This window comes from Lactuca serriola, chromosome 8, assembly GCF_051521515.1.
Source record: "Lactuca serriola cultivar US96UC23 chromosome 8, Lser_US96UC23_V15, whole genome shotgun sequence".
Taxonomy (NCBI): domain Eukaryota; kingdom Viridiplantae; phylum Streptophyta; class Magnoliopsida; order Asterales; family Asteraceae; genus Lactuca; species Lactuca serriola.
In genome coordinates this window covers 131594635-131608021 of record NC_136415.1, presented here as the reverse complement: position 1 = coordinate 131608021, position 13387 = coordinate 131594635, and the positions used below count along the sequence as shown (strand labels likewise).

General features: G+C 34.1%; 2 protein-coding genes across 7 annotated transcripts; both read left to right on the top strand.

Annotated features, from left to right (window-relative positions):
* The first annotated feature begins 801 nt into the window (after positions 1-801).
* LOC145065613 (uncharacterized) lies at positions 802-6797 on the top strand. 2 transcript variants are annotated; one of them, XM_079012642.1, is made up of 13 exons: positions 802-1094; positions 1699-2214; positions 2327-2884; positions 2966-3874; positions 3993-4087; positions 4173-4232; positions 4338-4426; positions 4510-4950; positions 5046-5117; positions 5192-5262; positions 5361-5418; positions 5501-5726; positions 5796-6797. In XM_079012642.1, the coding sequence occupies exons 2-13, from the start codon at positions 1799-1801 to the stop codon at positions 6437-6439; spliced, it is 3639 nt and encodes a 1212-aa protein (XP_078868768.1). In that variant the 5' UTR covers positions 802-1094; positions 1699-1798; the 3' UTR covers positions 6440-6797. The 2 variants fall into 2 exon arrangements, with proteins under 2 accessions (XP_078868768.1, XP_078868767.1); XM_079012641.1 differs by having other exon boundaries at positions 3990-4087.
* A 1613-nt stretch (positions 6798-8410) lies between these two features.
* LOC145070915 (uncharacterized) lies at positions 8411-10516 on the top strand. 5 transcript variants are annotated; one of them, XM_079017867.1, is made up of 7 exons: positions 8413-8590; positions 8681-8771; positions 9261-9320; positions 9628-9744; positions 9855-9978; positions 10078-10195; positions 10311-10516. In XM_079017867.1, exons 3-7 carry the CDS (start codon positions 9311-9313, stop codon positions 10362-10364), a joined length of 423 nt encoding a protein of 140 aa, XP_078873993.1. In that variant the 5' UTR covers positions 8413-8590; positions 8681-8771; positions 9261-9310; the 3' UTR covers positions 10365-10516. The 5 variants fall into 5 exon arrangements, with proteins under 5 accessions (XP_078873997.1, XP_078873993.1, XP_078873992.1 ...); XM_079017871.1 differs by lacking the exon at positions 8681-8771 and having other exon boundaries at positions 8411-8590; positions 10078-10222; XM_079017866.1 differs by lacking the exon at positions 8681-8771.
* Positions 10517-13387: the final 2871 nt, after the last annotated feature.

Here is a 13387-nt window from a genome sequence, read left to right as displayed (position 1 = left end):
TGAAAAATAACTAAAAGAACCATGCATCATTATTATTACATAATAAAAGTGGAAGAGTTATTTATTTATTTATTTATTTTTGGGGGGAGGGGGTGGGGATTATATTTGTTTGAATTTCGCATTGTAATTTGATTTCTTTCTTTTGAAGATGTGACAATGGTGTGCCTTCCGATTTGTTAGGATACTTGGCCCAAAACACGTTTTGATGATAATCATTCCATTTGATAAACACATAATGAACCTAATCCGTATAAAAAAAGAAATTCACTATAGATCTATTCAAACTAAACTAGATCGTGATAGAATAAGAATGGTTTAATTTAACTAGAACATCATAAATCTGTAACCATAGTTTCAATTATGGGAACCAAAAATTTGATATGAGTTCCATTTTAAATCAAAACAAACATTTTTAAATGAACAAAGCCAATTTTTGTGAACTTTGCGTATGGATAATTATTGATATATTTAAAGGAATCCATATGTATTTAACAAGTTAGAAATGTTACTCGTGTAGGAAACTGTTGTAATTCATAGACGATGAATTAGTTATCGAACTAAAACCTTGTAAAAACTTCTCTATAACGGATATTGGCAATTAAGTGCCCTAGATTCTTGTGTGTGTACATAAATACTTATTACATGATGTATGTATATTTATTTGAAGACCTAAAGAAGAAAATAAAAAATGAAAAATGAAAAATGTAAATGTAAAATAAAAAATAAAAAGGCAGGCTTGAGCTGTTCAAGCCGACTTCAATCTCATTATTCCAATAACACCCATCATCTAAACCCATGTTGCACCCCCTTCGTGCAACACAAACCATGGGCAAAACGGTAATTTGGTGTAGAGCCAACGCATCTCCGATCATAACACTGGGGGAGGCGCTGCCATGGCTTCGGATGAACCTTCGATTTTCTTGAGCCCCAAACTCAAGAACACATTATTAGAATCTTTCAGAAAGGAAAAATAGAAGGTAAATCCCCAAATTTTGCAAAAATAACCTAACCGTAATTTTTCCTAAAAGACGATTCAGCTTCGTATAAACCCTCGGAGGACAAATTTTGCACGCGATTCGCAGTTACAGCTAAAGGTATTTGTGTGTTCGATCTTGTTTATCGTTTAAATAATTTTGTGTTACCGATTTAGCTTCCGCCTTTCCAAAGATTCTGCTTAATTGATGTTTTTAAGTAGTTTTCTTTTTGCGTCGATTGGGCTTCTAGGGTTTTCAATAGGCAGAGATTTGTGGGGATTAGGTGCACACAACTGTTTAATTGCATGTATTTAATTTGCGAGCACCTAGCTAAATTTGAGATCAGAAGTTTGTATTGTAGTCGGCTTTGATGTACTGACTAGTTCCCTTTTTGTTTTTATGCAATTAAGTCATAACTTCCTTTATTTGTGGTTTTGAGAACGAATATCTACTGGAAATGTATTGATCAGCTTACATAGTTAAGATGATAGATATAGGAAGTATGATTATCATTCATCAATCAAGCTGTTATTTTTTTGGATTGCCATTAATTAAGCTCAATAGTGAATTAGCGATCAGCCTGTCATTTGAATTAAAACTTAGTGATGTGGAGTTCCATCTGCGTGTGCTGTATCTAACCAACTGCCATTAGCAAATTCATGAAGATCACATATGAACTAGTGATCAAGATTCAAGATTCATGGAATGAATGTATTATGTGCAGGGATTTGTTTCCATGTGCTGTGGCACTACAGTCTTGTCATGCACACCTGTGTTTACAGGTCTTGTAACACACAGAAGACTGTTATAAAAAAATCGATGCAATGGCATCATCTGGTAAATTTGACTTGTCAACTGTTAGCCCGGATAGGCCACTGTACAATTCAGCACAGCGTGGGTCCTACACATCCGCTTCACTGGACAGATCATCAAGCTTCCGTGACAACAACAACAACAACATGGAAAATCCAATCCTATCATCTCTCCCAAGCATGTCAAGAAGCACCTCAACCGTGACACAATTGGATGTAACTAACTTTTTACAATGCTTACGGTTTGACCCAAAGTCAATGGCTGTTGACCATAAGTTTAATCGCCATGGAGATTTTAGAAGACTTGCAAGTGCTGTTCTTGGTTCACCAGATGAGTCACCATCATCCAAAACCAAGCTCCCTAATTCCTCCCCTGATGATCTCAAACGACTAAAAGCTGGTCTACGTGAATCCACCATCAAATCCAGGTATCTTTTTTCTTTTATTATTATTATTATTTTTTGGATATTTGGTTTTGTTGGGATCAAAGCCGTATAAAGTTTTCAACTTTTTTTTTCTTTCTATTATCTACACTACCAGGGAAAGAGTGAAGGCCTTCAGTGAGACACTGTCAGTGATCAACAAGTTTTTTCCGAGTATTCCTTCTAGGAAGAGATCACGTGGGCCCGATGGTTTACCTGGTGATCGTTCTACCGGCTTACTCTTGAATCGTGCGCCTATGGGGACACCTAAGATGGGGGCACACACACAAACTCATTCCCTCTCAAATTCGTTTGACTTTGACCAGCAGAAGGTCGAAGAGAGGGGTAAAAACGTCATTCCTAACAAACGAACCAGAACTTCAATGGAGGTGCGGCCCAACACTCCTGCTAGATCATCTGGAAATGTAGATAGAGATAAAGAACCATTAAGACTTCCCACCAGTAATGAGGATAGAGCATCATTGCCCATTGTAGCTGATGGTTGGGAAAAGTCAAAAATGAAGAAGAAGCGTACTGGAATAAAAGTTGATGCTTCTCCAAGTCCAAGCTCAGGGTCAACAAAACCTATTGATGGATACAGGGAACCCAAACAAGGAATGCATCCAAGGCATGTTCCTGATGGTATCACACGCTTAAATGATTCCCATGGCTTCAGGTATTAGTTCTCTCTTTGAAGTTTCTGTTTGGCTTTTTATCAAACACTTGGTGTGCTAAGTCTGATGCATGTTTTGTATAGGCCAGGAGCTGCTAATGGAGTAGCTGGAGGCGGAAAAGCTGAAGTCATGCGCCCTTCCATTCCAAGACCTGAGATTGAGAACACATCTCTTCTCCAAAGAGATAGAAGCACCAGTTCAGAGAAGGAAAGGACAAAACGGTCAAATGTACGTGAAGAATTTGCATCAGGTAGTCCCACCTCCAGCACAAAGCTCCACACGAATGCTCGAGGTCCAAGATCCGGGTCAAATGTTGTACCGAAATCCTCAGTTTCAATGGGTCAACGTGCAACTAATAATGATTGGGAGTTGACTCATGGTACAGTTACAAACAAGAACCCGGGTCAATTTGGGTCGGGTAACCGGAAACGGACACCCGCAACACGGTCATCATCGCCACCTGTCACACAGTGGGCTGAGCGGAGACCACAAAAGATGTCACGTACAGCTAGACGAACCAATTTACTCCCAATTTTACCCACTAATAATAACGATGAAACACCGGGTTTGGATACGAGTGATGTCACTGGTGGTAGTCCAAGTGGGCCCTCTGGGTTTTCCAAACGGTTTGCAAGTTCTCCTCAGCAGTTCAAATCGAAAGGCGATCATTTTGCTTCTTCTACTTTGTCTGAAAGTGAAGAGTCTGGGGCTGCTGAAATTAGATCTAGGGATAAGGGTAAGAAGTGTGATGAAGAAGGAAAAGGGGAACAGAATATTCATAATAAAATGTCAACTTTAGTCTTGCCAACCAGAAAGAATAAGATTGTGAATGGGGAAGATATTGGTGATGGTGTTCGTAGACAAGGGAGAACCGGGGGCCGGGGTTTTGGTTCTGTGCGTGCTGGTGCACCACATGCGGTTGACAAGATTCGCAATGTGGGGACCGCAAAACAACTTAGAACAGCTCGAGTTGGTTTTGATAAGTCTGAAAGGTTGTACATTTGATAATATATATATATATATATATATATATATATATATATATATATATATATATATATTTATTAATTTGTTATTAAAATTCATATCATGTGGAATTTTTTACAGTAGAACCGGTCGGCCTCCCACGAGGAAGCTCTCTGACCGCAAAGCTTATACGCGTCAGAAACATACCACCGCAATCAATTCAGCAGCTGATTTTCTTGGTATATGAAATGTTGACTGGTCAACTCATGAGTCATGATTATGCCTATACAATTTCTTATCTTTTCTGTTCTTTGTTTCTTTTAGTTGGATCTGATGATGGACATGAAGAGCTTCTGGCTGCAGTTAATGCGGTTATTAATCCTAGTACTGTTCGAAATCCCAATCTCTTTATATTTTCTTATTTGAAATTTGATTTTTGAACACAATTATTTTGAAAAAAATTACTAATTGATAAATTAATGGTTGCAGATCTAGCATTGTCCAGCCCATTCTGGAGGCAGATGGAACCACTGTTTGGGTTTGTATCTGACGTGGACATGTTGTATTTAAAGCAACAGGTGATAATCAGTTATGCTGCTATTGTGCACATACCCGTTTTCTCTTATGCTATCGTGCACGTGACAATTTACTATCATTGTAGGGAAGTATTCAGGCTGCTGTTATAGATAGTGGTGGTGCACTTTCTAATGGAACAGAAAGCAGAAGCCCTGAACATTTTGCAAGTCCAGGGGAGATGCAGATTCCCCTGTGTCAGAGACTTCTTGCTGCTTTAATCTCAGAAGAAGGAAACATTGATGAACATAATTATCATGTTTATGGATCTGGATCCGGATTTGAGTTTGAAACAGATATGGAATCAAATCATCGGTCAACTTTCAGTGGTCATGGTCATAGGATAAATAATCATGTGATGTCCATACCAGATTCAGGTTTTGATACTTCCTACAATGGTCTGCTTTCAGATCTAGCAATGACACCTGGCAGTGCCACCACCTTATCTGAATATCAATATAGTAACATGTCGGTAAATGAAAGACTTCTTATTGAAATTCAGAGTATTGGAATTTATCCAGAGCTAGTGGTAAGTTCTCTATCTCTCTTTCTCATCTTATATTTACTCTTTACATCCCTCTAAAACGAGAATTTACATTCTAAGACCTTTTTTTAATTGTTCAGCCTGATTTACCAAAAGGGAATGAAGGCATCAGTGCAGAAATTAGTCGACTTGAAGAAAAACACCATGAACAGGTGGGAATCTTTTTTAGACTAAAAAAATTGGGAAATATGAGTGATTCATCTCATATAATCTAGTTGTTAAATAGGTTTCCAGGAAGAAAAGTCTGCTTGATAACCTTATGGAGTTCACCAATGAAACAAGAGAGCTTCAAGAAAAGTGAGGATTTGAATCATTTTATTAAAAATCACATCAAATTGACTTTTTTGTTTATTCATAGATACTAATTTATAACATGACCACTTATGTGTGTATAGGGAATTTGAACGACATTGTCTGGAAAAACTCACTGCAATGGCATACCAAAAGTACATGGTAAGTTAGTGTTTTGCATTGAAATTGTTATTTATAGAAATGGCAAAATCGTGATTTTGATGATATTAATTCACGACAACAGAGTTGTTGGGGTCCACATGGGCCCGGGGGAAAAGGCGTGGGTAGCAAAATGGCGAAACAAGCTGCTTTAGGTTTTGTGAGACGAACACTTGACCGATGCCATGAGTTTGAAACAACAGGCAAAAGCTGCTTCAATGAGCCTTTATACAAAGAAATGTTCCATAACAGATCTTCACACTTAAACGACACACAAATCGATAATGAATTTGATAAAATATATGCTTCAGGTATTTTCTTTTCTTATTTATTTCATAATTATTGCGGATGTGTATTTATTATTTTGATTTACAAATTAGGTGTACAAGTACAAAGCCCTTCGTTGAACAACAACAACCACAACCACGACATATATTCTTCTGATACGTTTCATTTACCTGATCAAACTATTGGGAAAGATGATGTATGGTCGAGCAGGGTAAAAAAGAGAGAGTTATATCTAGATGATGTTGTTGCGGGTACTTCTTCTTCTTCGGGAATACCCTCGGGATTTGGAGCCACAATTTTAAACAGTGCAAAAGGAAAGAGGAGTGAGAGGGATAGAGAAGGGAAGGGTAGCGGCGTCATTTCAAGAAACGGTCCCCCCAAAATCGGTCGCCCGGCATCCGTGAAGGGGGAAAGAAAAACGAAAACGAAATTGAAGCAAAAAACAACGGCTTCTCTTAATGGTCCGGTGGGAAGGACGAATTTGCCCTCGGCGGTTGTTAAGTTGGAAAATAGCATAATTGTGAAAGAAAAGGAGGAGTATTGTGAGGAGCCACTTGACTTTTCACATCTGCCACTCCCGGAAATGGATGTGCTTGGTGTTGGTGATGATCTTGGTGAACAAGGGCAGGATATAGGGTCATGGTTGAATATCGATGATGATATTTTACAAGATGATGACTTTTTGGGGCTTGAGATTCCAATGGATGATTTGTCGGATTTGAATATGATGGTTTAAACTTTTTTAAAAAAAATGTTGTATAAAAAACATTTACACAGATGAAAGATGATAAAGTGGTGGTGAGGACACATGGCGGCCCGCGATTGGGTGTGGGACCAGGGATGGATGGATGGATTGATTTTGGTGGTCTATTATTTAAAGTATAGTGACTTAGAAGTTTGTAAAAAAATGTTTTGTTTTGTTTTTGGTTTTACTACTACGTATAAGTTTTTAGTTGGTTTCTGGTGTCTCTCACTATATGTTAGGAAAACACGAATTCCGGTTGTAGCATTTAAAGATGAGGGGACAATGCCCCTACCCTACTTGTACATACGAATTATGTTCTTAATAAAAATCAGTTCATTCATATCATAAATCATAAATCACAAATTCACAATTATCAAATCTTATCTTCTTTCTGCCTTCAGACTTTCTCTCCATCATCAAGGTACGCCACTTTCTTTCTTTTATTCTATTTACTTTTTTTCTTTTTAGAATATATATATTTTTTTATCTCAACTATGAAATCTGTGTTGCTTTTATTGCAGGGGAGCATTGTGCAGGATTTTGATTAGGAAATGGAGAACCCTAACCTAAGTTGATTCTATTCTAGCAAGGAGGATGATTAGTTAGTTTGTTACAATATCTTAAAATTCATTTGCATGTAATGTTACAATTTATCATTTAAGGAAGGAATTCATTTATTTCTAGAATAGTCTGCAGCAGTTTGTATAAAAGATTCAGAATATAATGTTGTGTATTCAATCCATAAAAACAACTATTGTTGAAACCATAATCAGATGATTATTTGACTAGAACGAGTAGTTATTTGACTATTAAATAATCAGATGATTGAGGCCATAATCATATTATTTAAACAATAAAAACTTATTATTTTATAAGTTAATTAGTTTTATATCTAAAGGGACATGACAAATGGCAGTCCCACTCACAGGCAAACGGGAAATGGAATATAATGTCTGCTTTTTTTGTTTTATTTTAGTAACTAAATAAATACGAGAAAAGAGGGTTTGGGGCTTTGGGCCAATGTATATACCTTATCACGACATTGAATACGAGGATATATGAGTTTTTGTCTATTATTATTATCTTGCATTTACACCGGTTAAAATGTTCTTCCGATAATATATCTAATTTTTTGACATAAGTACAATGTTAAACTAAAAATATATTCAAAACTATTGTTTAAAATAATTAAAAAAATCTAAATATGATGTTAAATGTAAAATTTTAATGAAAATGAAAAATTAACCAAAAAGTTATCCAAAGAGGATTAATTAACATAAATAATAAATAACTCAAATGAGCATTTTTTTTGTTAATTTAAGTATCCAGAGACTTTTAATATACAATTAAAAAAATGAAAACAATGGTTGAATTTGAAAAAAAACACTCGAATTAGAAAATGACGTAAGGAGGTTTTTTAGAATCAACTAACTATATTAATGGTAAAAATAATATTAATTTTAGAGCATACTGTATGCATGATTTTACTTATGTCTAACCTGTTGATAAAAGTTATTAAGATCACGTTGTTCGTAATAAATATTTATTTTAACAAATACTTATTTGCATTATATTTTGTGAATTGCATTCAATAAGTATTACTATTATTATAATTCTTCAAATTTCCACTTATAATAGATGTTTTTCTTTACTATATACTTCAATACAATGACAATACTTAATTATTTTAACTATATATATTTATAATTTTTTTACCTATTAATTTTATTTCTGCATATCATAGACAAGGTAATTTTTGTTTGTATATGTAGATTTGATGGATCCATCGATTTAAAAAAAAAAGATTACAATTGATATGGATAAAAATATATTCTTAGGTTCAAATGTATTTCCTTTTTAAATATAATATTAATACGGGCATGAATAAACCAAAAAATAAAATTCTAAAATTTGATTTTCGATTTTCTTTGCTTCCTTCCAAATAACTAACACAACTTGATTTTTTTTTGTTCCATTTGTTTGTTCTAAAGGGACAAAGCACCAAAGAGAAAAGGAGAGAGTCAATGGATGTTGCCGTACTCTTGCGCCAGTCGATCGATTAATACTGAGAATTGAAGCGTTTCTTGCACTCAGTTCTCTCTCTCGAAAGGGAAATTAAGAACAATCAGGAATCATCATCAGGCAAACATTCTTCTTTCTTCTGTTGATTTCATCTTCAAAGAATTGTTACACAGGTGTTCCTTAATTCAAATTGGCGTTTTTTTTTGTCAGCTGGTTTCGTTCTTGCTGACTTCGCTCAACATCTCTATGGTCATCAAAACCGATTTGAGTATCTTGAAATTTGGATTGGCCTACTGATTTCGTATGATGTTTCTCAAAATATTTCCCAAAATTGTTTTGTTAGCTTGTTAATTTATCTACGTTGATCTTGAACGTTGAAGTTTGATCATTTGTCAAAACTACTTATTTCGTCACGAGTTCATCAACATCCGTCTTTAAGAGCATAACCATATCGTCGGTTTTGCTTTCAGTCATATATGATTCAACCAAATACCTAGAAGAATAACCGACTTAATTCTACAGTTTTAATCGAAATTTTACCAGATAACTTCGAGTTAGTTATGTGCTCTTTTGAATGGTTGAATTCATGTTGAGATTAACTTTAGAGAATCACATCTTCTTAATGTTTTTAATCTGGCAATGGCTAATTTTTCAGTTACTTGATTTACTTCCGTGAAAAGTTGTTAAAATTCTCAGTCAGATACAATCTTGCAATCATGATAGAATTGGGTATAGCGTGATTATCATATCGGACTAAATTTTTGGATAATTTGTTGATCATACAAATCAGGTGGTGGGAGAAGTTGGTGGCAAGCAGCCTGAAACCATTAACAAGTGCAAATGGATCAGAGTAATCAATCTTAACTTGTTATTAACTTGCATTTGCTTCACTATCTTAAGCTCAAAGCTGAATCAATGTTTGTGGTGTTCTCCCTTTTTGGTGTTTTCTATATTGTTTCCATTTTTTGGATGTCATATACATTTCAACAAATAAAGATAGGAATGTTGTGGGTGTAAATGTAAAATGTGTCAACATAACTTGAAATATTTATAATCATACCAGTAGATAGAAGATATGTTGATTATCACCTGGTTTTGAAATGGAGCACTTAAATCTAATACCAATGATAATAAAACGGGTCTTTCTTACTTCACAGATGCTTCTATGGAAGAAGGAAAGGTTTCAAAATATGGGCTTGAATTCATGAAATCAGTTTCAGATAAGAATCTTGATCTTTTGAGGCCCTCAGCACGCTGTTTCTCGATGTTTAAAGGTAAAAAATCAACCTTTTCAATTAATTAGGCAATTCAGCAATCTCCATTCCATCAAAAATCAACAAAAGGAAATTGTTAAATGACCAAAATGAGAAAAATGTTGATGAAGCAGGCTATACAACAAACAATGACAATGACAAATATACCCTGATTAGAGATGATGCAGATGACTTCCAACAAGGGATTTATGACAAACCTCTTCCTTGCTTTGGCTGTGGAGTTGGATGGTTTTCGTAAGTATCCTTTGTTTTTTCAGCTTTTACAGAATCAAAATCAACCACCCTACCCCACCCTAGTTCTCATGATTATTATTAGCTTATGTCTTTTTTCAGTTTCCTACTAGGGTTTGCATTTCCATTGATGTGGTACTACGCTACATTTCTCTATTTTGGAAACTACTATAAGAGAGATCCTAGGGAGCGCGCAGGTCTTGCTGCTTCTGCAATTGCGGTTAGTTCTTGACTTCTTGAATCAAGGGTAAAACCGTAAAATCACACTGCCTCCAAAGTCTAAAACAAGGAAGTTGATGCCCAGACTAATGGAGTAGTATATTTTTTGATTGCAGGCAATGGGGTTTTCTGTTATTGTGTTGATCATAGGAGCAATCCTATTGTTCTAAATGCACATTTTGATCCTTTTTGGAGACAACTTGTATAAAATTGTAGCTTAATGTTACAATTCCGATACCCAAACATGTACACAGTCTTATGAGGTTAGAAAAGCTTATCGAATGTTCAAACTTATGTTTTATGATATCCTTTTTTTTTTTAATATTTATAATGTATATATATGAAACATGGAGTCGTTACCCTTTGATACCGAAGCATGTTATACAAACTGTTGAAAGTTGTCTCTCGTGAATCTTGAACCTTTAAACCACATTCAAAGGGTTTGTTAGATTTTAGTAAAAAAAAGAATTATTTTTTTGAAATTATGATCGGTTTCGAACATTTTTTTTGGAATTTTGGATTTTTTTTTTCTGTTCTTAGTTGAGATCCAAAATCCAAATTCTGAAATATACTTTATTGCCACAAAATGTACTTTTGATGTGAGAAAGTTAACCGGAAACAAATTTTATGTAGTCCGAAATGTCTCATTTAGATAAGGTCATTTTTTTTTTTAAAAATTCATTAAAAGCTTGTTATAACGAAAACACGATAACATTTTTTGTGGTTATTTCTTATTTTTTTATTTTCTCTTTATCAAAAGTGTATTTGGAGTATTTTTACTGGGTTACAGTAGACTGTCAAAATTGAGATCTTATCTAAAATCGTTTTGTGTTGCAAGATCATGATCGTAAGATTAGATTGAGATCAGATGATACTATCAAAATGAACTCATTCAAATTTGTTTGTAAGGCCTTGGACGTGCACTATACATTATTACTTAATGTTGATTACGATGTCGATATGAAGTCAATTTTAAATTTTTAAACATGAACCATAATTTTTGTTGATGTAAACCGTAAAAGTTAGGAAAAAACCATCTCAATTACAAAAAGAAACAAGCTCATTATGATCTATAACTCAAGTCTTAAGATCACAAATAGAATATCATAAGTGTAACATGTATAATTCGTGATAAATTGATGAATTAATGATGCTCTACGACGCTTCTTGCCACTTGCAATGCTTGATTTCAAGTTAAATAGACAAAATTTTCATTTTCCACTATATAATAAAACTAGAGAGATGGATCAAATCGTGTTAAGATCTTAAGATCCTAGTAGGGATCTTAAGAGGGTGTTTGTTTTTCCTTTTAAATCAAATTTTTGACTTTTAACTTTTTCAAAAAGTTAGAAAACTCTAAGGATGCGTTTGGTTGTGGAAAATTTTCCCGTTTTCTAGGAAAATTTTCCAAGAAAATCGGAAATTTCGAAAACACGTTTGGTTCGTTCAGTTTTCCAAAGTTTTCTAAGAAAATGAAAATTTTCAGTTTTCCAAATTGTATGTAATTAGAAAAGTGATTTTTATAGTTTTCCAAATTTCTAAGATGGAAAATGAAAACTCCACCATTTCCAACCAAACGCGTTTTCATTGAAAATTGAAAATGAAAACTCAACCCTATTTTCTGAAAACATTTTCATACAAAATGGAAACAATTTTCCACAACCAAACGCACCCTAAAAGTTGTTTGGTAAATGAAAAAAGACTTTTAAAACCAACTTTTAGCAAAACACAAAAAGTAGCATTTTCAAAAGTCATATTTACGTGACTTTTTGTCTTTTTGAAGATTTGAGGCTGAAAAAACAAAAAAGAAATCCCAAACACTTTTTAAACTAAATCTTTTGGAAAAATGTCTTTTAGAAAAAGTCATTTTACAAAAAAGACTTTTCCTTTCAAAAAGTAATCCCAAACACCCCCTAAGATCCCACTATAAATCTTGCTTCATATAGATCCAAGTGAGATCGGGATGGTTTTTTGGTTTGTTGGAAGATCTTAAGATCAATATTAGGATCTTAACAACCATTATTATTATATACTTAATACAAGATTCTAGCTAAAAATAACAAGGTTAAATGGCTATAGTTTTCTAAATCACTTTATTTTGGAAAATAATAGTTAGTTTATATATTTTAGTTTTTGTAATCATAGTAATATATTTGTTGTTACTAAAATCTTATAAAAGGTGTTTTTGAAGTCTACAACCTAATATTTTTTAAGAAAATTTATTATGGTTCTTCTTTACGGTTAATATGTGTTGTGGGATTTATTTTCCGAACTAAACAAAGGGACTGAAAGTGCAAGGTAATGAACTAATGATACCACAAACTGAAAAGATAAGAAACTAAAAGTGAACTGATTTTTAAATAAAAGAAAGTTAGGCATGAACAAAAGTAAACCTTTTCTTTGTAGTTCTCTTTCGAAAAGACATTATACTTTATAAAAATGACAAATTTTATAAATATTCCATGTGGTTTGCAAATGGTATAACATTAAATATAATTATTAGAAAAACTACATAACGGTTCTCGTGGTTTCATTTTGTTTCATGGATAGTCCTTAAGCCACATGAATTGACTAAAATGCACTTTCTAATTTATTTTACTTTTTTTAGACTAACATAATAATAATAATAATAATAATAATAATAATAATAATAAAGAAATACATACACCTACCCCACTATTTTCTCTCTCAACGTATCTATCTCTTCATTGACACACTCATTCGCCCTTCGCGTTCATTGATGACGGTAAGAAATCGAACTAGAACGTCTTTACGTAATCTGATGTCTGTGGAATTAATGACAGTAGTGGACGATGACACACCTCTACAAGATTCATATACATCATGCCTGTTCTTTTTTCGACATCGCACCAGTTGTCTCAATTTCAATTGACAAGGTAGGTCACCATGGGTATCTTACATTGAGAGACTTGTGTCGGATTGCTCCGATTCTCACTCCAATTATAATTGTTTATTGGCTTACATTGTTGATGAAGAAGGAAATATATATATTCATTAGATGTGATTGTAATCGCCAATGCGAAAATCTTCACCGACCACGAGGATGAAAAATTGGGTTTTGGAACTTTTCACCTAAGAACCCTAGTGCCCATTAAAGGATTGGAACTTTGTCCACTTTCAAGTCCGCCGTGAAAAAATCGAAGAAACTATAGAATTACACCGAAGTGGGAGA